General features: G+C 47.3%; 1 protein-coding gene across 4 annotated transcripts; it reads left to right on the top strand.

The window, feature by feature from the left end:
- Window positions 1-29: 29 nt before the first annotated feature.
- On the top strand, window positions 30-24,587 carry POFUT1 (protein O-fucosyltransferase 1). Of its 4 annotated transcripts, XM_074317833.1 has the most exons (8): window positions 33-278; window positions 1,902-2,023; window positions 5,870-6,052; window positions 7,218-7,330; window positions 16,177-16,369; window positions 17,920-18,162; window positions 20,688-20,723; window positions 21,267-21,400. In XM_074317833.1, the coding sequence occupies exons 1-7, from the start codon at window positions 146-148 to the stop codon at window positions 20,697-20,699; spliced, it is 999 nt and encodes a 332-aa protein (XP_074173934.1). In that variant the 5' UTR covers window positions 33-145; the 3' UTR covers window positions 20,700-20,723; window positions 21,267-21,400. The 4 variants fall into 4 exon arrangements, with proteins under 4 accessions (XP_074173935.1, XP_019604058.2, XP_074173934.1 ...); XM_019748498.2 differs by lacking the exon at window positions 20,688-20,723 and having other exon boundaries at window positions 34-278; window positions 21,267-24,587; XM_074317834.1 differs by lacking the exons at window positions 17,920-18,162; window positions 20,688-20,723; window positions 21,267-21,400 and adding an exon at window positions 16,610-17,913 and having other exon boundaries at window positions 30-278.
- The last annotated feature ends 986 nt before the right edge of the window (window positions 24,588-25,573 follow it).

The following is a 25,573-nucleotide window of genomic DNA, read 5'->3' as shown; positions in this document are numbered from 1 at the left end:
TCTATGGTCCCGCCCGCCCGCCGGCTAGAGCGGCCGGGGCGGCGCGCGGGCGGCGCGCGGGGACCGCCGGGAGCGGGGCGGACGCTCGCGCCCCTTTTTCCCTCCCCGCCTCCGCATCTCTGCGCGCTCCGGCTCTGGAGCTGACATGGGCGCCGCCGCGTGGGCATCGCCGCCCCTGGCGCTGCGTGTGTCTCTCCTGCTGCTACTTCTGCCGCTCCCGGGGCTGCCTGCGGGCTCCTGGGACCCGGCCGGTTACCTGCTCTACTGCCCATGCATGGGTAAGGCCTCCCGAGCCCTCTGATCAAATGGGGAAACTGAGGCCCAGAGGGGCGAGAGTACTCCTCTAAGCCACTTCTCTGAGGCTCCCACAGACACCTTGACAGGTCCAGGAGAGCACTCCAGCGCGGTCACTGAGGGGGCCTCTGTGTCCAACTTTCCATCTGGCAGATGAGAAAACTGAGGCTAAGAGAGGTTAAGTGTCTTGTGCAAAGTCTACGTTAGCCTGGAGTCCAGTAAATGGAGTTAGTGGGGTAGGCCATGATGTCACTGATTCAACGCTTGCTCTGGGGGATTGTCATTCATTCAACAAATATTTATAGGGCGCTTACTCTGTGCCCAGCCCTTTTCTCTGCTCTGGGGATACGGCATTGATAAGAGAAAACTCCATGCCCTTGTAGAGCCTTTATTTTAGTTGAGGAAGACAGATATTAAAAGATAAACAAAAAGTAAGTAATTACATAGTATCTTAGAAGAGGATGAATGCTATGGGAGAATAAAATAGAGAAAAGTAAAGGAGACTCTAAGGGCCGGTTGAGGGGTGCAATTTAAATGGTATGGTGAATCATCATTGTGGAGGTCATACCTTCTTAAAATCCTCCAGACTCCTTACTGTGATGACTTGGCCCCCTGCCCATCTCCACCACTCACTCCCTTCTCCCTCACCAGGTCCTCCAGCGGCAGCCACACTTATCCCCTTTCTGTCCCTCACACGTACTCAGGTTCTGGAGCCTGTGCTGTTATGGCCTGTGCTATTCCCTCTGCCTGGACCACCCTCCTGTTCACTTCTGCCAGACTAACTCTTTCCCATCCTCAGGTCACAGCTTAAATGTCACCAGAAAGGACTTCACTGACCTCCTTCTTGTTTTCCCTCGCCAAACTTTTTTTCATTTCTTTCTTGAAACTATCAACATTTATCACTATATATTTGTTTGCATGATTCGTGTCTCCTTAGCTGGACTGGGAATGGCTTGAGGGCAGAGAACTTTTCTTTCTTGCTCACTCCTGTATTCCAGCACTTAGCAGAGAGCCTAGCACATTGTGGCCTCTCAATAATATTTGTGGCATGAATGAACGGATGCTAGGTATAATAAAAAGAATCGGACAGGGTCCTTGCCCTTGAAGCATTCACAGGCTGAGGAAACAGCCATTACAGAGGCCAAGAAGTGGGAAAGGACATTCTCGGAAAAGTGAAGAACCATTAATAACTCAAATCCAACGTGAGAGGCAGAGGAGAGGGACTGAGTATGGCAGCGGATTGGAGAAAGGATCCCAGTGAATGAGGCACTGGAGTTGCCCTTTCTTGTGCAGGGGAGTGGAGGTAGAGGTGGGAGAGCACTCCTGGCTGAGGGACTAGCAGAAACAAAGGCATGGGTTGGGAAAGTGGAGAGTAGAAGTGTAGAGCATGTTTGGTAAACAGCAAGGGACCTGGAGTGGCTGAGGCAGAAAGGACAAGGCCTGAAGGGCCTTTTGACTGGCAGACCTGGGAGTCCAGACTTGATCTCTGATCCCATGATGCCAGCCCCCCTGACCCCCTCACCCCTGGCGCCACGTCCTTTATGAGCCCTGCGTTTCCCATGCCCTTCATGCCCCAGGCCTCACCTCTCCCACAATATACCATCTAGGGCGCTTTGGGAACCAGGCTGATCACTTCTTGGGCTCCCTGGCATTTGCAAAGCTGTTGAACCGCACCCTGGCTGTACCCCCTTGGATTGAGTACCAGCATCACAAGCCTCCCTTCACCAATGTGAGTATCTCCCTCTGAGTATCAGGCTCTTGTCTATCCTTCACCTCTGCTTGACCCCAAGCCCTTCTCTGGGTTTTACCTCGCCCTACTCCCATCCAGAACTGTCTTCCCTGGAGTAACAATAAGGAACATTTATCCATTGCCTGCTGTCTGCCACGCACTGTTCTGAGAACTGCATGCAGATCAGCTCTTTTCTCCCTCATCACATCCCTACGAGGAAACAGGTTCAGAGAGGTTAGGTAATTTGCTGAAGGTCACACAGCTTGTGAGTGGTAGAGTTGGAATTCAAGCCCACGTCTGTCTGATTCCAGAGCCTGCGTCTGAACCTAAAGCTCCATTTCCAGCCCTGGTTGGTCCCACCCTCTGCATCCCATTGGTCAAGGGGTCATGGGTGGTAATATCAGTTTTGAAAGAAACTGAAGCAGGTTAGTTAAATAAGGTGTCCAAGGCCACACACCCAGGAAGTTTGGCTTCAGTGCCGCCTCTCAGTGCATCAAGGGGCTGCCTTAGCATGGTGATGCTCAGCATCCTCTAATTCCTTGCTCGTTCTTCGTGTTTTCCACTGGTCTTGTGCCTGTCTTTGTTCACACTGTGTCCGCAGGAGCCTGGCAGTAGGAACTGAGTTCATATTTCATGAATTGACTTTAAAAGTTTTTAATAAACTTCAAAAAGTTATATTTAGTATATACGAAACAGTGTATTTCATTCTCAAAGTCTTTTCTCTGCATAGGTTTTATTTTTTCTTTTGCATGCCTGTATTTAGAGAGGTTTTTAACAGTTAGAGGTTAAAAGCCAGAGTACCTGAGATCTTAGCCTGGCTTGGCCACTTACTTGCTGTGTATCCTGGGCAGGGTCCTTGACCTCTTTATGCCTCGGTTTCCTCGTCTTTAAAGTGGGCTGGTAATAATTGTTGCCACCTCCCACCATGACTTAGTGATTGTGGCATGCCTTGCATGTTTTGTGCCTCTCTCTTAGAAACAGCTGAGCTCGTCAACGTAAAATGCTCATGATCCAGGAAGTCCTCAAGAACTGGGAGCCATTGATGTTCTGATTGTTTTGCACTCACCGTTATAGTTTAGACATTGCCCATGCATCTCCTTCTGGCTTGCTTTCTCTTGCTTTGCCTTCTCAGCCGAGAGTCTTTCGGAGTCTCCACTTCTTGCTTTCTTCAGGTTACTCAACCCATCCCAGTCGGGCTCCCCTTCCCCACTGGGACTGTTTTCACACAGGTCACCAGGGACCTCAGAATTACCAATCCAGGGGTCATTTCTCAGTCTTGATCTCAGCTGACCTCCTGGTGGCACCCGGCTGCATGAGCCTTTCTCCTTCTTGAACTTCTCTACTCCTCCGTCTTCCAAGATGTCGCCTGTTCCTGCTTTAGTCCTGACCTCTCAGCATTTTCCTCTTTGTGCTGTATGAGGTCAAGGTGGGGGGGATCTGCTCTCTTTCCACCCACTGTTTAAATGTTGGTGTGTCTCCTCTTTCTGTTTGCTTATTAGTTGTGACCTCTAGATGAGTTATCTAGTTTTTGTTGGCTTGGGTTTCTTCATAAGTAAACTGGAGATGGTTGTACCGTATTCCTACTCTTAGAATTAGATGCATAGTCCATGAAATGTGATGAGTACGTACAACACCTGGCGATAAGTCAACACTCAATATATATTAGTTGCTATTATTGCCATTATTTGCTTTGCTATAAATTTCTGTTGACTCTTGTGGTTTTCACTCTTCTCCATGTACCTCCCAAATTTATCTGTCCCAGACTCTCCTCTGACCACAGGCGTGTGTTTCTAACTCCTTGGCCCTTTAGTCTACTTGGATGTCCCACATGTATCTCAAATTCTCAAAGCCAGAACTGGACTCGGCATCTTTCCCCTCAAAGCTGTGTTACCTCCTATATTCCGAGCCTTAGTTTATGTCTCCTCCATTCACCTGGATACCACGCCTGGAAATCTAGAAGTCATCCTACATGCTTCCCTTTACACTCTACTTTGCCTTTCTTGTCATCTTCTAGCCTGTCTATGCTGCTCCATCTTCCCTTGGACTTATGAGAGATGCTCAAAAATATGTGTTGAATGAACAGACAGTTGAACAAATAAAAAGGACCATTGCAGTAGCCTCCTAATTCCTCTCCGCCCTCTAACCTTACATTGATACGTTCTCTTCTCCGCCACCAGAATGATCTTTCAAAAAGGAAAGCAAATCTCATATTATTTCTGCTTAAAATCTTTCAGCAGGACCTTGTTGCTAATAGTTAACCGTGCCTGTGCAGACTACAGACTTTGTTCCCAACATCTGTCCATTCGAACACCAGTGGCTCATGCAAGAAGTGTGCAGTGATTAAATCACATTGGGAAATTATAGGCTCATCTTCCCATCCCCTCAAAATTGGAGATTCACAATGCATATTAGCATATTAAAGGCCCTGATAAGTCTTATAGTGGAGAAACCAGGTTTTTTTTCTTATAGTGAAGAAACACAGCATTTCCCAGGCCCGTTTAACTCTCCAGAGTCTTTTTATTGCAGCACCCTTTATCCACCCGAACTAGTGGAACATGCTTGAGAACCCTGACCTATAGGTAATGTCTAAATTTTATTCCATGGTGTTCTAAGAATTTTTTTTAATCTAGGAAAACACGGAGATTAATATCATCACCATCCATGTACCCATCAGTAGAAGTGATAATCATTACTATTGCTACAGTGTTACAGATAAAGCTGTGAAAAGATCAAATCTCTCTTGGCTCCTGAGACTAATTCTAATCCCTCCCCCTCACCCTGTAAGGGCAACCACTGTGATGGATTTAGTGTCTGTGGTGCGACTTCTTCTAAGTTCTTTCCCGTGCTGTCATTGTGGCACTGAGCATCCTTGTACCCACCTGGTGCAAAGTGCAAGAACTTTTCTAGTGCAATTACCTAGAGGTGGTGGGAGGAGCATTTTAAATTCCATCAGATGCTGTAAGAGTACATTCCAAAGTGGTTGTTCCAAAATGTACATTTCTACTCCAGCCGAGTACAAAAATGCCCCTTTCCCACATTCTTTCCAACGATTACAGATAAGCTTTTAAAATTTTGCTAGTCTCATGGATGAGAAGTGACGTCTTATAATTGTAATTTGCTTTTCCCTAATTACTAGTGAAGTTGCATATCTTTTGGGTGTATTGGCTATTTGGGTTTCCTTTGCCGCGAGTGGTTCACTCCTATCCTTTTCCTATATTTTCTCTTGCATCGTTTGTCTTTTTTCTGATAGATCAGCAAGTATTTTTTAACACGGGAGATATTACTCTTTGTTCTTTAGCTTGCAGATATCTTTTCCTAGTCTGTCTCTGTCCTGATTTGTTATCTTTTGCCAAAAGTTTTTCATTGGCATATAGTCTGAGCTGTCTGGGTCTTGGAGTATATGGTTTTGTGTTTTGTTTTTTATATTGGGGAACAGTGTGTTTTTCCAGGAGCCATCAGCTCCAAGTCAAGTCATTGTTTTTTAATCTAGTTGTGGAGGGCGCAGCTCAGCTCCAAGGCAAGTTGTTGTTTTCAATCTCATTGTGGAGGGTGCAGCTCACTGGCCCATGTGGGACTCGAGCCGGTGACCTTCGTGTTCTGAGCACCTCACTCTAACCACTGAGCCAACCTGCTGCCCACCGGCAGCTCAGCTCCAAGCTCAAGCCGTTATCTCTCACAGGCCCATCTGGGAACCGAACTGGCAACCTTGGTGTTATGAGCATCAGGCTCTAACCATTGAGCCATCCGGCCGCCCCTGGAGTATATGGTTTTAATAAATGTCTGCAGAACAACCACTAGGATATTGAGGAGAGACCCCTGCCTCTCCATGACTCCCTTTTCCTGTAGCTCCATGTGTCCTACCAGAAGTACTTCAAGCTGGAGCCCCTCCAGGCCTACCATCGGGTCATCAGCCTGGAGGACTTCATGGAGAAGCTGGCACCCACCCACTGGCCCCCTGAAAAGCGGGTGGCATACTGCTTTGAAGTGGCAGCCCAGCGAAGCCCTGATAAAAAGACGTGCCCCATGAAGGTGGGTCCTGTGGGACTGGTGGGCGCTTTTTGCCTGTTCCATGTCCTCTAGGCTCCTGTGACACTGTGCGAAGACGTGGGGGGGAGGGGTAGGCATCAGAGGGCATAGAATAGAAATATGGAGACTTAAGTCCCATTTCTGGCATTTGTCAGTGGTATCACCTTGGGCAGAGGACTTTGCTTGCTCTGAACTTTTATATCTACCTACAAAATAAAGACGCCAGTGTCCCTGCTCTGTCTCACTCATAAAATGTCATGAGGGCCAGGTATAAGAGTGCTTGTAAACTGTAAAGTGCCACATCAATAATAACAACTAATGCTCACATGGCGCTTACAACATGCCAGGTACCATGCTAAGAGCTTTATCCATATTAACCCACTTAATCTTCAAAGTGTTCCATGAGGAAGGTACTATTAGCATCCCCATTTTAGAGACAGGACACTGAGTATGACAAAGAGGTTCAATATTTTGCCCAAGGTCATATAGCAAGCAAGTGGTGGGGCTGGATTCAGCCCTAGGTAATTGGGCTCTATTGTCCACTCTCCTGACTTGTATACTTTCCAGCCTCACAGCAGGTAAACAAGAAGCTATTGTATTTTACCAGTAGAAATTTATAAATTTCTGACACTTTGGGACGGAGACAATCTTCTCTGTTTTTCAGCTTATGCTGAAGTCTGGGGAGAGTAGTTGGAGGAGCCATGAAATTTGAGAAAGACTGCTTATAGCCCCAACACTGCCCTCATTTGCTGTGTGAACTTGGGCAAGTGCCTAGCCCTGTCTGGGCTCTGGTTTCCATCTTAAAAGATGCATTGGATTAGCTTGTCTTGAAAGTCTTTCAGAGCGCTAACCAGTGGCCCATATCCAAGATCCACTTCTCCCCCAGACTCACACCAATGCTGCAGGGTCAGTGGGATGGGCATTGTGAGCAGGAAAGACTCCTTCAAACACTGTGGTGAACATCTGCTAGAAACCAGACCGATGGGAACTGCCCTCCTTAGGCCCCAGCCCAAGAATTACAAAGTGACATTCCTACTGGGCCATCCTCTGAGGGTGTTTCAGCCTGATTCAAATGGCCCAGGATTCCCCCACCCATAATTCTTTGGCCCCATCCCCAGTTGGCTTTCCCTCCCCCTCAGTAAGCCTTTGACCACTCTTCTTTCTGCAGGAAGGAAACCCCTTTGGCCCATTTTGGGATCAGTTCCATGTAAGTTTCAACAAATCGGAGCTTTTTGCAGGCATTTCCTTCAGCGCCTCCTACAAAGACCAGTGGATCCAGAGGTATTTGGAGGGCTTAGGGGAGGGGCATGGGCATTCAGCACCTTCCTGGCCCTCTTCCCCTCTACCACACCCTAATACATGAGACCAAAGGTGCGGCCATTCTGTCTGCTGAACTTGGGATCCTGTGTGATCTGTTCCCATCTGAACACCTGACACAGTGGGACATTGACCAGCCACGAGGTTGAGGAAGAGCTTATCAGCCGATAAAGGATGTCATAAAAAGAATGTTGTGCAATCACATGAGTCCCGATTTCCTCTTCTAGGCATGAGAATCACTCCTCTGTTACCTTTGTCTTCACAAGGTGAAAATTGGAAGCAGCTTCTAGAGAAGAACAACTTTAGGCACAGACTGAGAAATGATGTCATCCTGATAATAATTGGATGTGCTTTTTTTAGTTGTGCTCCAGTAGGCTCTATTAAAAAAATAGGTTAGCAGGGCATAGGCACAGGCCATGAAATATTTATAGAGCGTCTGTCATGTATGATACATAGTACTCAGAGGCCTGAGGTGATATATAAAAATGGGAAGACCCAGCCTCAGCCTTCAGCTAGCTGCTGTCTGGTTATAATGATAACTAACATAGTGCACTTGCCCTTGATGCTATAGTGTGGCAAGAAAGAGCGTGGGCTTAGAGGTCAGACTTGGGTTAGGAGCTCTAAGGAGTTTATGAATTCATGCATGCTCACTGCATTTAGTAGGCCAAAGACAGACCCACAGAAAAAGCACGGGCTCAGAATTAGACAGGACTGAGCTCTGCCCCAGCCCGGCTTCTTTGTCAGGTGACCCAGAGCAAGCCACTGTAGCTGTCTGGACTGAGTTTCCTCCTTGGTTTCATGGAAGGAGCACTGTGGTATCTGCCTCCTAGTGTATGACGTGCATGGCACATTGTAGGGGGCCAACCAGTGTTAGCTATTGCTATTATTATTTACATGCTTTCTTTAAGCCTTTGAGAACTTTCATGAAGTGGGTATTATCAGTTTCCATTTGACAGGTGAGGAAACTGAGCTCAGTGAGGTTAAATAACTTGCCCAAGGTAATGCAGTTGTTGAGTGGGCAGCTGAGGTCTCTATATAAGCCTTTAATATATAATAAGAACTAATATTTATTTATTTCCTACTCTGTGCCAGATGCCATTCTAAGTCTTTACTCCTATGTCTCCTAAGGTAATAACTCATTTAATCCTTCCACAAGTCTGTGACAGGTGTTACTGTCATCTGTGCTTTACAGGTAAGGAGATTAAGGCAGACAGGACTGAAGTCATTTGCCCAAGGTCACACAGCTTGAAGTGGCAGTCTGGGATTTGAACCCAGGCAGCCTGGGTGGAGAAAACGGCTTTGCCTTTAACAGCTGCCAGTTCCTATGTGGGTTGCCCTCGGAGCTAGTTCATGAGCTACTGAGGACACTCAGTTATAGCGAGTCTAATCCTCTTCATTGCTGATCCCGGAGAAGGCAGTCCAATTTAATCACCTACTTCATTCTCCCATTCAGCTCTGAATGCCCTGGACCTGCCCTCAAAGGACGGAGATTTGCCCCTACTCACAAAATGCCAGAAAAAAAGCAAAGAGGACACCAGCTCTACAAGTAGCTCCAAAAGTAATCCAAACCCCAGAACAAGCAAACGCTTCTGGTTGGAAGAGGAGGACAGTGCTTCATGCATGCATCAGTTGGGGGACGTTGCTGAAAGACTCGTTCATTGCCCCATAGTCTTTGGAGTTCACTGAGCTGTAGGAATTGCATGAGAGCTTGGGGAAACTTGTACCTTACAGCCAAACTTTAGCAAAAGGAAGGCTAGTAAGGAAGATGTGGTCCCTGGAGGCAGTTTGAGAGAGTTAGGACCTCCTGGACAGCTTTATTCCTTCCTTCCTTCCTTCCTTCCTTCCTTCCTTCCTTCCTTCCTTCCTTCCTTCCTTTATTTCTTCCTTCCTTTCTTATTTAAGAAGCACCTCCTGAATCTTAAGCATTGGTCTGGACGCTGGGGATACAGGCAAGAATATAGTAGATAAAGCCCTTGCCCTGATAGAGCTGAGTCTAATGGTGTAGACAGTGAATAAACTTTTACATAAGATACTTCCAGAAGAAATAGTGCTATGAAGGACATAAACAGGTGATCTGTGATTGGCAGGGCTAAAACCTTAGCTTCGTCAGCTCAGGCTGCTCTAACAAAGTACCACAGACTGGGTGGCTTAAACAACAGACAGTTATTTCTCACAGTTCTGGAGACTGGGAAGTCCAAGTTCAGGGTTCCAGTACGGTTGGGTTCTGATGAGGACTTTTTGGCTTGTAGGTACTGCTGCCTTCTTGCTGTATCCTCACACTTGGCGAGAGAGCAAGCTCTCTAGTCTCTTATAAAGGCACTAATCCCATCATGAGGACTCCACCTTCATGACGTCATCTAAACCGAACCACCTTAAAGGCCCTACCTCTTAATACCATCATATTGGGGATTGGGGCTTCAACATACGAATATAAGGCGGGACACAAATATTCAGTCCAGTACAGACCTGAAGGACGAGGAGCCAGCCATGCAAAGAGCTGGACGGAGAAGTTGTTCTTCATGGCAGGAGATGGAGAGCAGAGGCTCTGAGGCAGGAGCAAGCTTGGTGTGGTCAAGGGCCAGGGTGGCTGGTGTGGGGCGTGAGGAGGAGAGTGGTAGAACGTTCCCGTCGCCTGTTGCATAACAAACCACTCCAAAAGCTAGTGGCTCAACGATAATTTATTATTTCTCAGAGTTCTCTGGGTGGACTAGGCTTAGCCAGGCAGTTCTTTTGTTTGTTTGTTTGTTTTTCCATTTTCTTTATGGAATCCCGACTGTGTAAGTTTCAATCCATGTTAAACATCTAATTTCTTAGAATGAATACCCTTTAGAATACCCACCACAGATTTGGTGAGAGATTGGTTTTTCTTTTTATAAAGAGGAAATGAAATGTCATCATAATCTCACCACCTCTCCAAAACAAGACTATTAGCATTTTGATTCATATACTTCTACCCTCCAGACATTTTTATACACTTATGCATACCAATACATACTAACTTGAAATGATTATAATCCTTGTAAGACTGAGCAGTAGTCCACTGTAGGTATAGACCACGTTTTGTTTGTCCATTCATCTGCTGACGGACACTTGGGTTAGCTGGGCACTTCTTGTGCTCTTCTGAGGCTGCATCAGCTGCTGGCTGGGCCTAGCACCATCTGAAGGCTCGACAGGGCTGCATGTCCGAGAGCTCCCTCGTGGCCTGCAGGTCAAGCGGACGCAGCGGGGGCAGTTGGCTGGCGTACATATAGTTGAGCTCTCCATGTGGCTTGGACTGTGGCAGCACGACAGCTGGGTTCTGAGAGGTGCATCCAGGGAGTGAGTGTTCCATCAGACAGCAGGTGGGACCTGCTGACCCCATAACGACTGGGCTGGGCAACCTGGATGCTGTCACTTCTGCCAGATGCTCTTGGGAGAGGGCATAGAGGCCACCCAGTGGGAGGAGAGTTGAAGAATTAATGTGCCACGTAGCACAGGAGATTGGAGAAGTGAGCAGGGTCAGACTACAGAGCTTTATAGGCCCTGGGGAAGCGATCTGATGGGAAGCCTGTGAGTGCGTTTTAGGGTGTATGGGTTTTCTCCATTTTCTAAAATAGCAGACACTTGCTGTAGAAAACTGTCCTTTGGAGGCGAGGATATGGGTATAGGGAGAATGGCATGGGAAAGTGTCAGGCCCTTCTCCAGCTCACTGTGCGACTCAGCAGATTGCTTCCCTTCTCTGGCCGCAGTGCTCCATCTGTAAAATGAAGCCGTGAGCAAGATCAGTGGTTTTCAAGTTGTTCCCTGGAGTTCTTGAGAAATGCCTGCAGTGCCATGGTGGGGGGCAGTTTGGAGGGGCTCAGTTCTTCTCCACCGCCTTCAACCCTCTTACATATCACCCAAAAGTTTGGATGGCTAGAGGTCTAGGTGTTTCAGGCTTCATGTAGGCGACATATAACAACAACAAAAAAGTAACTCAAGTTAATGAGAGATGTTTACTGTTTTCTTACGTAAAAAAGTACTGGAGTATGCAACCCTGGCTGGATGGCAGCTCATTGTGTCATCAGGAATCAGGCTCCTGTCTGTGTGCTCAGCCATTCCAGTGCTGGCTTTTACTCTTGGTGTCACCTCATGGACTAAGATGTCTGACAAAGCTTCAGCTGTCAGTCACGTCCTTGCCCCAGGCAGCTGGAAGGACAAAAGGGGCAGAATGAGAAGGGCACATCCTCACCTTCTTAGGTAACCTTCCTTACAGCTGACTGGCCAGTACGTAAGCACATGGCCATATCTAGCTGCAAGAGGTACTGAGAAATGTCTTTATTTTGGGCTGCTGTGTGTCTAGCTGAAAGTTCTAGGAGAAGAAGAAAAGAGACATTTCTTTCCCACTAAGTGATTTCTAAGGATCCGTCCAGCTCTGTCGGTTCTGAGTCTGTGAATGCCCTGGTGGAGGTTTAATTCCAGACATTTGTTGCACATTTACTGTTGAAAAGCTAAGGGCCATCATGCTGAACCATTCTTATAGCATGAAGGTAACAAGTATTTGAGCATGTGGCCTCCTTGGGAGGGCACAAACAGGTGATAAATAATTGGCAGGGCTAAGACCTGAAGGATGAGACCTGAACCATGAAAACAGCTGGAGGAAAAGGTCATTCTTCATAGCCGGGACAGTGAGAGCAAGGCTCCGCCTCGTTTGTGTCCCTACATCTTCTGCACTCAGCGTGGTGTACATCCCCTGCTGTATATCCACAGATGTACACTGGACACAAGTGGATGCTGTGCATAGAGAAAGCCTAGCTGGTTCGGGGAATCAGTAGAGTAGGTGTGGTGGTGGGGAGCCCCACAGGTTTACTGCGTAGAGCACCAGGAAAGACAGCCTCCTTCAGCTGGACAGTGACCAGGCTAAGGGCCTGACCGTGGGTGAATGGTCGGGGCAGATGGAGCTGCTCAAACTTGCTTTCCAAACAGTGCTCGCCCTCACTGGGAGCAAATGAGCATCTCAGTCTTGGCTTCTTGCTGCTCGTTAGGTCGGAGCCGACGTTCTGCTGGGACAGCTGGGTACTGATCCAGATCCAGGTGGAGGGGATGGACATTCTAACTCGCATTCATCAAGGGCCAGCAGCAGGTTCTTTTCAAGAGGTCAGGAGAGCGCAGATCCTGGTTTTATCCTAGTGTTCCAGCCCCCTGAGTGATCACAAAGTCTTGTTTTCCTTTAAAACCCTTTCCTTTGAAAGAAACTCAGCTGAGGGCCTGACCCATCGTAGGTGTTCAGTTAACATTCACTTTTTCCTCTAAAGCCTGACAACCTGATTTGGTCTTTCTGGTGAGATCCCTGAATCCTTTTCATTCATTCATTCATTCTTTCATTCATTCATTCTAAAAATACTGATTACACCTGCAGTATGTTGAGGCCTATGCTAGGGTCTGGGAATCAGAAGAATACACCGCAGGCAGCTTTGGAGGTGATCGTTGACCGAGTGGGGAAGATAGGAGTGAGATGTGGTAGTTAAGGATATATGTTCTGGAGCAGACTGCCTGGATTCAAATCCCAGCTCCACCAACTCCCAGCTGTGTGATCAGGGTATCTTACTTAACCTTCCTGTGCCTCAGTTTCCTCATCTATAAAATGAGAATTACAATAGTACTTATCTCACAGGGCTCATAAGAGAATCAAATGAGTTAGTATACACAAAGCAATTGGAACATTGTCTGTCACATAATAAGACTCAATAAATGATTTACATGTACAGATGTACAGATGGTTCCTGACTTCCGATGCTTTGACTTACGATTTTTTGAATTTATGATGGTACAAAAGTAATACGCATAATAAATTACATGAATATTCAACACTTTATTATATAGATGGCTTTGTGTTAGATGATTTCGCCCAACTGTAGGGTAATGTAAGTGTCTGAGAACATTTAAGGTAGACTAGGCTAAGCTATGATGGTCGGCAGGTTAGGTATATTAAATGCATTTTCCACTTACAATATTTTCAACTTAAGGCAGGTTTATGGCGATATAACCCCATTGTAAGTCAAGGAGCATCTGTGCATATAAAATTAAAGTCAGACGAGTTTTAGATAGAGCCAAGCTGTCGATGAATACTTGTGTGTTGCTTCCTTGGCACTGGGTCTGGACCAGGGTGTGTGGGAATCATGGTGAACAAGACTGCCTGAGCCCCTACCCTCCCGGGCTGGCGGTGGAGCAGGGAGGACAGTTGTTGAGAACGTCATTGTGCTGACGGCAGCAAAGGAGAAGGGAACAGGGAGCCCTCGCAGAGGAGCTGGGGCTGAGGAGTGGCGACAAGACTTGAAGATCTTGGAGGTTTAGAAGGTGTTCGTGGACCGAGGTTTTGGGGTTGGGCGTGAAGAAAGGGGCACGTCCATGGCAGCACCGTCATATGACTGCAAGACGAGCACAATCTTACTGTCTAGCAGGAGGGGACTAGATGAGTACATCCCAGTTTATTCGTGCGAAACAGAAAACTTCAAGAGAAGCTAACGCGATCACATGATCCACATGATCAACGTGGCCAAATCTCTAAAACATAAAGTTGAATTTTTAAAACGTTAAATAGGTTACATGCAATATGGTGACGTGATGAGGGTGATGGTAGTCAGAATTTTCTCAGAGCTTTCTATGTGCCAAGCAGTGTCCTGACGCTTTGCTTGTGTTAATCCATTTAATCTTGTCAGCAGCCCTGTGAGGTAGGAACTGTTATCATCTGTATTGTACAGATGAGGAAACTGAGGCATGGTTAAGTCAGAAGGGCTAAGTCACCTGCCCAAGTGAATAAGTGGCATAGTCAACATTCTAGAACAAGGTCCTCTGGCTGGACAGCCATGCTTTTACCATTGCACGGTGTAAAACCCACACAGTGTAACACCTTTCTATACAAATAGTAAAGTGTAGTCATGCATAAAACCACAGTATCTTCTGGGAAGAGGACGAAAAGAAAGAGATGATAGGATAGAGCTTTTCTTTAGATATATATCTATATATCTATGTCTATCTGTATATATTTTTTAAATCTCAAACAAAGCAAAGTATTAATATCTGCTAATTTGGGTCATGGGTATGTGGATTATTTCTTGTATTATATAAACTATTTCATAATTTTAATTGAAGTTTTTATTGAGTAATTGGAGATTCACATGTAAGTGTAAGAAATAATACAGAGGGATGCCATTGTCCCTTTACCTAGTTTCCTCCAATGGTGACATTTTGCAAAACTGTAGTACCCTATCACAGCCAGGATGCTGACATTGATACAATCCACTCATATTACTCAGGTTTCTCCAGTTTTACTTGTACTCACTTCTGTGTGTGTGTGTGTATGTGTGTGTGTGTTTCGTTCTATTCAATTTTATCATGTATAAGTTCGTGTATCCACCACCACAGTCAAGATATCAAATAGTTCTAACATTACAAAATCCTTGTGTGGCCAGTTTATAACCACACCTACCTCCCTAAAGACACACACACATGCACACGCACACACACACCCCTGGCAACCACTAATCTGGCCTCCATTTCTGTTCTCCATTTGTCATTACAAAAATGTTGTATAAATGGAGTCATACAGTATGTAACCTTTTAGGATTGGCTCTTTTCACTTGGCATAATTCCCTTGAGATCCATCCAAGTTGTTGCGTCTATCAAGAGTGTGTCCTTTTCATTGCTGTAGTGGCCCATTGGTCAGATGCACCGCCCTGTGTAAGCATTCACTTGTTGAACGACATCTGAGTTATTTCCAGTTTGGGACTATTATGAATAAAACTGCTGTGAACACTTGTTTCCTGGTTTCTGTGTAAACATAGGTTTTCATTTCTCTGAGATGAATGCCCAAGAGTACAATTGCTGGGTCATAAGGCAGTTGCATGTCTGGTTTTATAAGAAACTGCCAAACCATTTTCCAGAGTAGCTGTGCCTATTTCATAATTTTAAGAACAGGCTTCTGACTGGCAGAAGGAAGGCAGTCCAGGCAGAGGGAAGAAGCCTACAGAGATGTGGCGTTTGAAAGTTGATGGGCCAGCAGGGTGTTTCATGTTGCTGGAAGAGGCTCTGGGCTTAGCTCGAGAGGGAACACAGGCTTGCTCCTCTCCCATTCAGTCAGCAAGTCTTAACGGAGTTCGTATGTGTGCCGGACACTCTTCTGAGCACTAGGACACACTGCCTTCAGAAGCCTGAGTCCAGCAGAAAAAACGGGTGAAATAATTACAAGGTGCATAGTGGATGGGGAGCGGAGCCTTCGAGGGAGGTCTGATGGGGGCATCTGTAGAACTCTGGTGCTTTCCATGAGGGCAGGGACCATGCCTGTCCCATTCTCCCCCAGGTTCCAGCACCTAGTAGGCAATTAGTAAATATGTATGAAGAGTGAGTGAGCTTATCCAGTGTCACATTCCCTGTGAGTGTGGCCTGTCCATTGCCCTCTGGCAGCAGCTGCATATCCCAGTCTCGCCATGTGGGTAAAAGGACAAGGCTCCAGACACCACACCCTGGAGACAATTATCACACCCCTTATTGGAAGCCAGCATGATATATAAAAGCTTGGAATGCTCTACTGGAAATTTTTAATTGTTAAGCAAGCAAAGAGGGTTGTAAATTCCGGGTGGCGGGACAGTTGCATATTGTGCCTGTTGCCACCGCCAAGGTTTCTTATCAGCCCGTTGGGGTTTCACAACCGCTTGTGCTTCTTGCATGTTACAGGGGCCCCTCCACAGGGTCTCTGGGACATGGAGCAATGCCATCCTTTTTCCCGTGGGGGTGGTGGCCATGCTCTCTGTGTGTCCTCTCTCTGACTTCCCCTCATTCTGTCTTGTATCTAGATTTTCTCCCAAGGAACATCCAGTGCTGGCCCTGCCAGGGGCCCCGGCCCAGTTCCCCATCCTGGAGGAGCATAGGCCACTGCAGAAGTACATGGTATGGTCAGACGAGATGGTGCGGACGGGGGAGGCCCAGATCCGCGCCCACCTCATCCGGCCCTACGTGGGCGCTCACCTGCGCATTGGCTCCGACTGGGTAACTTCCCCCTTCCTCTCATGGCTGGGTTGGACATGTCCCTGAGCAGGACCCAGGCCTGTGGGGGTGGAACACTGAACCCATTGCACCACGTCCCAGCCACGGCAAAGAGTTCTTGCTCGGCCAAGTGCACGGGACTGTTTCCCGTGATCCTACCATAGACACAGCAGAAATATGGCTCCAAAGTGCTTGCTTGCCAGTTCTCATTTTAACAGTTCCATTTTTATCCTCATTTTTCAGATACATAAATTGAGGTATCAAGCTAGACTACGGGATCCAGCCACAAGCCAGGGAGAGACTCATAGCACAAGAGACCTCTGTCCCAGCTCAGTGTGTAGTCAGTAGACTCCTTGTTGAAAAACAAGATCTGGAGATTGGGTGGGGCTCCCAAGAAATGAAGATGTCATTCTCTAAATTTGGAGGCCACTGAAATGTGCAGGAACCTCCTCAGATTATCCTCTGTGTGAAAATAACAGGAGTAATATAGACAGTCTCTTTAATTTACATAAGAAGATACAGATACATAGAGATATATACATATATGTGTATATACACACACACACTTCTATACATAAATATATATACATACATGTTAGAAATGCTCATTGTTGAAGACTTGAAAAGTATAGACATTAGATCAAAATTCATTCAGAGTCAGTTGAAGAAGTAATCACACATTTACCCACTAGACTCCCTTCCTGCCCTCTTCCACAAAGGAAAGGAGCCCGGCCCAGAATATGTTATGAGTAGTTTCAGTCAAACCTTCAAGGAACAGGCAGTTCCCATCTGTACTTTCCTAGAACATAAAAAGATACAAGAGGCTATTTTTTCTAAAGTTAGCATTACGCTAATAACCAAATTCAGATAAGGTTAACTTGGAAAAGTATATAACCCGTTCTCACTTGTGAACATCATAGATACACAGATCCTAAGTAAGATATTAGCAAGTAAAATTCAATAACATATTAAAGAATATACAACACAAACAAGTAAAATTTATCCCAGGGATGTGATGAAATTCACTATGTTAACACCCAAAGAAGAAAAATCATAAATCATTTCAATAGAGGCCAAGAAAGCATTTGATAAAAGTCAATACTCATTTATGATTTAAAACAAAAAACAAAAACACTCTTAACCAACGAGGAATGGAAGTGACCCACCTTAACTCGATAAAGACTATCTCTGAAACCCACAGCGAACATGTGCGTCTTGGGAGCTATCAGAAGTGTTCCCACTGAAGTCAGAAATCAGATAAAGCTGCCCATTGTCACCACCATGGTTCAGAATTCTACTGGAGGTCCCAGATAATGGGACCAGTAAAACCAGTGGGGAAAAAAAAACAACCTTTGTCAGAAGCCAATATCCCACTACCCAGAAATAAGCCCTCTTACTGTCTTGATGCATTTCCGTCTTCCCTCAATGCTTTTTTTAAAAAACATAGTTGAGCTCCTCCCATATAGCCTGTCCTTTTTCACTTACCAGCTCTGGCTTCTGGGGTTCCCAGCCAGTTGCTGTCTTTAACTCTGTCCCCCAACCCCACCCTGTAGAAGAATGCCTGTGCCATGCTGAAGGACGGGACTGCTGGCTCCCACTTCATGGCTTCTCCTCAATGTGTGGGCTACAGCCGCAGCTCCGCGACCCCCCTCACCATGACGATGTGCCTCCCTGACCTGAAGGAAATCAAGCGGGCCCTGAAGCTTTGGGTGACAGCGCTCAACGCCCAGTCGGTCTATATCGCCACGGATTCAGAGAGTTATGTGCTTGAGATCCAACAGCTCTTCAAAGGGAAGGTATGCATGGGCCCGGTGGGAGTGCAGTGGGAAAGGACTCAGAGAAAGCAGAGGGTCCCACCGCCCCCACTGCACGCTGCATGTCCTCCTACCACGAGGCCTTTGCTTGGCCACCCAGTTTCTCTCCAGTTCCTACCCTTCTTTCAAATCCCAGCTCGAGGAGAAGATTCTAAGATGGTGGAATAGATACCTGCTGTGCCTGCCGCCTCCCATGACCACGTTAAAATTACAACTAAATTATAGGGCAATCAACCTGAAGAACCATCTGAAGCCTAGCTAAACAGAACCTCTATGACCAAGGATATAAACAAGAGGCCACATGAGATCAAAAGTTAAAAAACAAAAACAAAAACAAAAAAAAACGAGCTCACACACCTCTGCTGACATTCTTCAGTTTTCCCTCCACTCCTGCAGCTAATGTGTCCCGACTGGGAGCTGTCACAGAACTTGATCGCATCTTCTCTGCGACACTTCCTAGACTATGTGAGACTAGTGTAGAAACATGTCTTATTTTCCCCCAGGAATTGTGGCTCTTTGAGGGCAGGATCCCAGGCAGACTCAGTATTCTATTCCTTGGCATCTAGCCGGTGCTTTGACCTTCTCCGGGGCTCAGACCCCACCCCCCTCGCCATCACCAATGTCTAGGACAGTGCCTAACACAGAGTAGACACTTAGTAAATGTTTGCTGGATGAGGACATAAAGAGTGGGCCCCTGGGAGAGATGCAGGGGAGTGGAGGGATTAAAGGCATGGGCTGTGGAGCCAGAGACCTTGAGCTCTACTCACCGTGCAGCTTTGTACCAGTTACTTTACCTCTCTGTGCTTCTGTTTCCTTGTCTACACATGGGGACGGCAAGTGGTACCTATCTCACACCGTGATTGTAAGATCAGATGTAAAGAAATTAAAACCGTTCTGGTACAGGATAAGTGCTCAGTATTGTTAGCCGTCATTGATAGTAGAAGTTGGTGGTTGATGAAGAAAGGGGAGGACCTTTTGTTCTTAGTAAATGCTTAAGGAAGCCATGAATCGTAAGTCTTCAGTAATATGAATATGTAGTAGAACGTGCTTGGTACTGTCTGCATAAAGAGTAGGTATTGGTAAAATGAGTGAAGTAATAGTAAGCATTCAGTAAGACTTTGTTGAAGGAATAAAAGCCCTAAATGCTTCTACAGACCTTAAGAGGCAGCTGTCTGCTTTTTAGCAGTGATTGCCCTTGGCTTTATATGGAGGGGCTCCCTTTCTCTTCTACCCCAGACCCAGGCTGGAAGCCCCGGCTGGTAGAGAAAGTGCTGAGTCAGTGCACTCTGGCCTCCCATCCACCCACTTCATAGAAGAATATCAGAGTTGGCAGACCTTGGAGTGCCTCTAACCCAACCCCTGTGTTTTATTGCTGGGGAAACCAAAGTCCCAAGAAGGGACAGAATTTACCCAAGAGGTCGCAGAGCTAATTATAATGGGCATGACACAGAGTGGGTAAGTTTCAGGACGTGGGTGGAATTATTCGGGGGATTTTGGCCATGATTAAACTCATATTATTTGTTTGCTACCATCCAAATAGCAAGATGATGATTTTTGTTACATCAGAAACCTCTGCGTGACAGCAAAGCACTTTCCGCCCCAGCTCTGCCCACACCCCCACCTCAGTACTTAGTTGAAGCATGTGGAGAGCCCCAGGGAGTTTTTTTGTGAGTTTTTGGCATTGACATACTCGTTACTTGTTACATCTTGAGTCTATTGCCATTTTCTATTTCCTGTTTCTGTGCCACTGTTCTTGTCCTTCCGTGCTCCTCAGCCCCCTTCTCCACAGGCTCAGGGCTCCCCTTCCTCCTGAACTATGCCTTGCTTCTCTTAAGCTGGGCTAGTGCTGAGCCAGGGGTACTGATAAATAAGATACGGTGCTGCCCTCCAGGGCTCACAGTCTAGACTCAAGAAAAGAGATTTTGAGGAAAACTATAATACATGCCACAAGAGGGGCTGGGGCTCATTCATTCACTTGTCCAGTCAGCAGATGTTTCTAGAGGCAGGCTCTGGCCAGCAGGGACAAGCAAACCGAAAGCGCCCAGCCCCCGTCAGGTGCAGGAGACTGACACTAATCGGAGAATCACTAGAGTACAAACTACAAACAGATGTGTGCTCTGAAGTGCAGGGCATGGTTCTGTGAGAATGCAGAACAGAGGACCCTGGCCTAGCCTGGGGGCCGGGCAGGACTTCCTTAAGCGGGTGACACTTGAGCTGTAGTGTGAAGGTTAAGTAGGAGTTAACCAGGCAAAGAGACAAGCACCCCAAACGGAAGAAAGAGCATATGCAAACGCCCTGAGGTGGTTGGAGCCTGGTGTGGAGCGGCTGGAGGTATGAGAGGAGGTGGAGAGGTGGCCTGAACAGGGCCTACAGGCCACAGTCAAGATTTGGCATCTTTATCTGAAGAACAGTAGGGCACCATTTAAGGAGGTTCAGTTGGGGGTGGAGCAGGGTGCAGGGTTAGAGGTATCTAAAAAAGTTTCCTCTGGTTGTTCTGTGGCAAGCAGACCAGGAGCTGAGGCAGCAAGGAGACCAGTGAAGAGGTAAGCGATGGTAGTGGCTGGCCAGGAAGTGGTAATCCATCAAGAGAAGGGTTCACCTTTGGGGAAGAGACTAGACAGGACTTTAGGCTTGGAGGCATCCAGGCAGCAGAACTGGATGGGTGGGGCAGCGTTTGGTCAGGCCATGGTTTGGTAGGGGAAGCCAAGCCCATCGGCTAGGGCTGCATGAGAAAAATAGAACTTGAGCTGAGATTTGGGGATTTTAGGGTAGGGAAGGACATTCCAGGCAGTGGGAACTAACAAGCAGAGGCACAGAGTATGAATAAGTGGTGTGTTTGGAGCTGAGGCTGGGGGCGTGGCGGGGAGAACGGTACTGGGGGTGGTGTTCCATGTGCAGGGGGCTGAAGCAGCCGCTGGGCAACACTTCTCTCAGATACCGACCCTACGTCTTAATCCTCTGCACCATCTTTTGTGTCTGTAACTTCAGCGCAGAGGAAGAAGACTGGGAGTAGGGCTGCAGGCCTTGGCTGAGCTGGCCACCTCGACCTGCACCTTAGCTAAAATACCCTGCCCTTCCTCCTGCAGGTGAAGGTGGTGAGCCTGAAGCCTGACGTGGCCCAGGTCGACCTGTACATCCTCGGCCAAGCCGACCACTTTATTGGCAACTGCGTCTCCTCCTTCACCGCCTTCGTGAAGCGGGAACGAGACCTCCAGGGGAGGCCGTCCTCTTTCTTTGGCATGGACAGGCCCCCACAGCTACGGGACGAGTTCTGATCCTGGCTGCAGCGCAACACCAGTCTGAGCTGGTCACTGCAGCCAGGCCTGGCAGCCAGAGCTGCTCTCAGGATTGATCTCCAAAGAAGCCAGCTCCTCTTTTCACCTGCCAAAGACAGAGAAAAGTACCAGGGAGTTCCTAGAGGAGGAAGACATTCCCTCTCCCAGGGCACAGGACTTCCACGTTCCTAGGAGCCAGACCATCTACCCTCCTCGTGTGATTCCGGCTATTGTTGCTGGGAATTTCTAATACCAGCAAAACAGCCCAACCTCTGTCTTTTGGGCTGCTCTGCTCTGAGCAGCCTGCAATGCGGAACTCTCTTCAGAGATATTTTTTTATATACCTATATATAGAGAAAGATTTTTATAGTTTTGATACAAGGTCATGACTACCCTAGAACTCTCCCTCATTTAAAAAATATCGGCGAAGTTCATTAACGTAGGTACCTAAAGTGACCTTAATTGAATGTAGATGAGGCCAGGAAGTGGGTGGGGGTATTCACCACTTTTCCGTATGACCTCCAAAGCGGCCCTCAGACTCATCCCCACTGCCTGGCCAGAGCCACTGTCACCCCCCCTTCCTGGGCCATTTCCAGGTTTGGGGTATGAGCACTGTCCTCCACTGCAAACACTATGCAAATATAAGTTCTCAGTCAAGGTGCCATGTAATGCTCTGCAGACAGCTGAGTGCTGCTCACAGCTCAGTCCCGGCAAGGAGCACAGGCCATCAAGCCTGACCATCATGGCATTGCTCTCAGTCAGAGACTCTTGGCAGTTGGTGGCCTGCCACAAACCTGGCACCATCAGGATCTCCTAACGCATCACCAGGGGCCAGGGCTTACTGGCCTGGTGGGATCCTTCTGAGGGCTTTCTCCTTTTGATCTCTTGCCTCAGGGGCCTAGAATTTTGTCATTAAGTTAGTATCTATAACCTGTTCTCCCAGCCTTTCTCCTACAGCTGGAGCCCTCAGACCATATTCTCTTGCAGTGTTTGCTAAGCCTCTGACCAGACAGAAGATACCCCAGATCCAGCAGCCATCAGACCCAGTTTGGAAACAGCCTTTGTCCGTTCCTATCCGGTGTAATCTCTGTCAACCCCATAAGGCTTAAAGTGTGACGTTGTGTCTCAGATGCTGCAGTCGTAATAATCCATAACTCCCGAGAGTGACTTTTTGGCCTTGTGGTTCTAAAATTCAGGTTTTAACACCTGCTGATCTCTTGCCGTCATGTGACCCCTCTCGGTCTGTCCCGGAAAGGTGGAGGGGACTGACGAGAGCCAGGCACGCAGCTCCAGGCCAGGGCTTCTCCTTTCTGTGTCAGGGCAGCAAGGGTCTCAAAGACCAAAGGTGACATTTGCTGCTCTGAGTTACTGCCCGACTCTCAAGTGGGAGAAACTACAGAAAGGGCTTTTGTATTTCTCCTCTCGGGAAAACAGTGAGATGTTTTAAATCCTAGGTGGATCCTGAGAGATGATTTATCTGTTCAGACTTGTTCATGAGCCTCATTCAGAGACATGGAGCCCCTGCGTCCCTGCCTCTCTATTGGCTGGTTGGGGAAGCGTGGCTCACTGGCTGATTTCACTTGCTGTTCACAGCCTAGCACTAGGTACTAGAGTCTGGACTCTAAAGGACAATCCAAACTGTCTTGATTAGCTTTACCAGTGATAATAGCTTGTGTTTCTAGAGGAGAGAGTGTTGAGAGCTGCAATCAGACTCAGTATCTTCTATAGGCCGGCACTTTTGACCCAGTTTTCCCACCAATAAAATGGTGATAAAACCGACAGGATTGTTGAAAGGCTCAAATTGGATACAACATGTACAAGATCTCATTGTAAACTTGAAAGAGACAAAGGCACATCTGTAGCTGTTGATTAATTTGACTGCCTCTTGCCACACACCTACTCTGTGCCAGGCACTGTGCTTGTTAAGTGATTTATGGGCATTCTCTGGTTGAGACCCCACCCCAGCCCTGAGATATTGAAACTGTTATTATCTACTTTCTGCACAAGGAAAATTTAATGCTCAGGAAATTCTTATAATTGTTCCAAGGCCGCACAGCTGGTGGCAGCAAGTCAGAATTTGACCTCCCAAAGCCAGTCCTAGCAGCTGCCATGGGCTGCTGCTTCCAGGTCACAGGATGCACTTTTCACCCATTGGGCTTCTGCTGTGGGTCTTCCCCTGCCAGAGAGTTTGGGGAGGAGGAGATCACTTGAAAAACAGAAAGCCCACGTGACGCTTACAGTCGTATTGGGCGGCTTTTAGTTCAACATCCTTTCAAGCAGCAGGAATTTATTGATCAACTATGTGCCAGGCTCTGTGCTAGGTACTAGGGATTCAGCAGAGAATCAGACATCAAGTCTTTGTTCTCAAGGAATTTGCATTCTAGTAAGCAGAAGACACAATAATCAAATGTACCGTGGGAGGTGTTAAGTGCTACTAAGGAAAATAAAGGGCATGGGGGTTGCACAGGGGGAGCAGAGTTGTTTTAGATAGGAAGCTCGGGTAAGGCCTCTCTCAAGAGTTGCCACAGAGGAGGGAGGGGCACCCATTCAGATATCTGGAGGCTGCACCTTCCCAGCAGAGGAAGCTGCAATTGCAAAGGCCCTGAAGCTGGAGTAAGTGAGTGAGGAATAGCCAGAAGGCCATCACGGCTGCAGTAGCAGAAGCTGGCAGGGAACAGCCATAGATCAGCAAGCGAGGTGACTCGTCCCACAGCCTGGAGGGCAGTGACAAGGTCGAGACTCGGCTTTTATTTGGAGAGAGATGGAAAGCCTTGGTGTGGTCTGAACAGAGAAAGGTCGTGGTCTGATTTATGTTTTAGAAGGACCTCTTTGGCTGCCACAAGACGAGATGGGAAGGAAGGAGGGTGGAAGCAGACCAACGCGAGGTTGCTGTAGGGATGCAGGTGAGAGACAGGGGGCTTAGGCAGAGGTGGTTGCGTTGAAGGTGGTGGAAAGTGGTCAGATTCTGAATATGAAATTATTTTTAACTTTAAATATTTTTTAAAGATGTAAGTCTTTGCATAGTTGTAATCATGTAGTATATACAATTTAATGTCCTGTTTTCCACTTAATAGTATGTCATTTTTTCCATGTTGGTACATGGCCTGAATAAACGTTTTTAATGATACAGAATTCCATTGTGGGGTGTCTCATAGTTTATTTTTGTCCTATTATGAGAATGTAATATGTTCCCAGTTTTTTACTGTTAGTATTTGAAAAACATTTTATTTGTAAGGTATTATTTCTGTATCTAAAATTTCATTAAGATAAATTCCCAGAAGTGGATTTGTTAGATCAAAGACTTAAACGCTTTTACTATGGAAACATTCAAATATGCATGAAAACTGTGAGTGATAAAATGAACTCCCACTTTAAACAGTCCTCAGCATTTCATCAGTCTTGTTTCATTTATCATCCCATCCCCAAGTCCAAGCGCTGGAACCTTTTAAAGAAAATCTGACTGTGTCTTGAGGGAAGAGCCAGCAGGGTTTGTTGACACACTGAATGGAAGGTAGGAGGGAAGGAGAAGTCAGGTTTAGGGCCCAAGCAACAGGGAGAAGGAGTTGTCCGTGACTGGCAGATTGACCTTGAGGAAGGTCACTGTGGGGACAGAGCCCCAGAGAGTAGTTTACAGGCTCTCGGCCTCACGTGGAAGGGTGCTGGCTCGGGTGGTGGATGGCCGTCGGCTGTGGCTGGTTGGCCGTCGGCTGTGGCCGGTTAGCTGATTGGCCGCTGGTATAACTGCTGCGGCTACGGAGGAGAACCGAGGATTGCTGAGGATTGCCGAGGATTGCCGAGGAGCCGAGCAGAGCCGAGGAGAGCGGAAGAGGAGAGCCGAGGAGAGAAGAGAGGAGAGGAACAGAGTTGAGGAGAGTGGAGGAGAGTTGTCGGTCGGTTGGCGGAAAGGCTGACGGCAGGTCGCACGTCCGGTGGGCCCAGCCTCCAGTGAGACCATAGTGGTATGACTCCCCTACCTATGGCTCCGTGGGTGTTCCTTTTTGGCCTCACCATATCCTGCGTTCTTATGTGAGGAGCGGGACCAGAGACCCCGCAGGCCGCCCCGCACGACAGTCACTCACCTCTCTACCTCACTTCCAAGTTCCAGGTGCTAATGGTAG

The sequence above is a fragment of the Rhinolophus sinicus genome, linkage group LG13, assembly GCF_036562045.2.
Source record: "Rhinolophus sinicus isolate RSC01 linkage group LG13, ASM3656204v1, whole genome shotgun sequence".
Lineage (NCBI taxonomy): Eukaryota > Metazoa > Chordata > Mammalia > Chiroptera > Rhinolophidae > Rhinolophus > Rhinolophus sinicus.
Note: the sequence above shows the minus strand (reverse complement) of the source record. Positions and strands in the feature narration are given on the sequence as shown.

What these genes read in the sequence shown, in the direction of transcription:
- POFUT1 (XM_019748498.2), top strand. Translation starts at nt 146, where the DNA reads ATGGGCGCCGCCGCGTGGGCATCGCCGCCCCTGGCGCTGCGTGTGTCT. An exon ending in AAAGACCAGTGGATCCAGAG is followed by an intron (nt 7,331 to 16,176) that starts GTATTTGGAGGG and finishes TCTTGTATCTAG; the next exon opens with ATTTTCTCCCAAGGAACATC. An exon ending in AACAGCTCTTCAAAGGGAAG is followed by an intron (nt 18,163 to 21,266) that starts GTATGCATGGGC and finishes TTCCTCCTGCAG; the next exon opens with GTGAAGGTGGTGAGCCTGAA.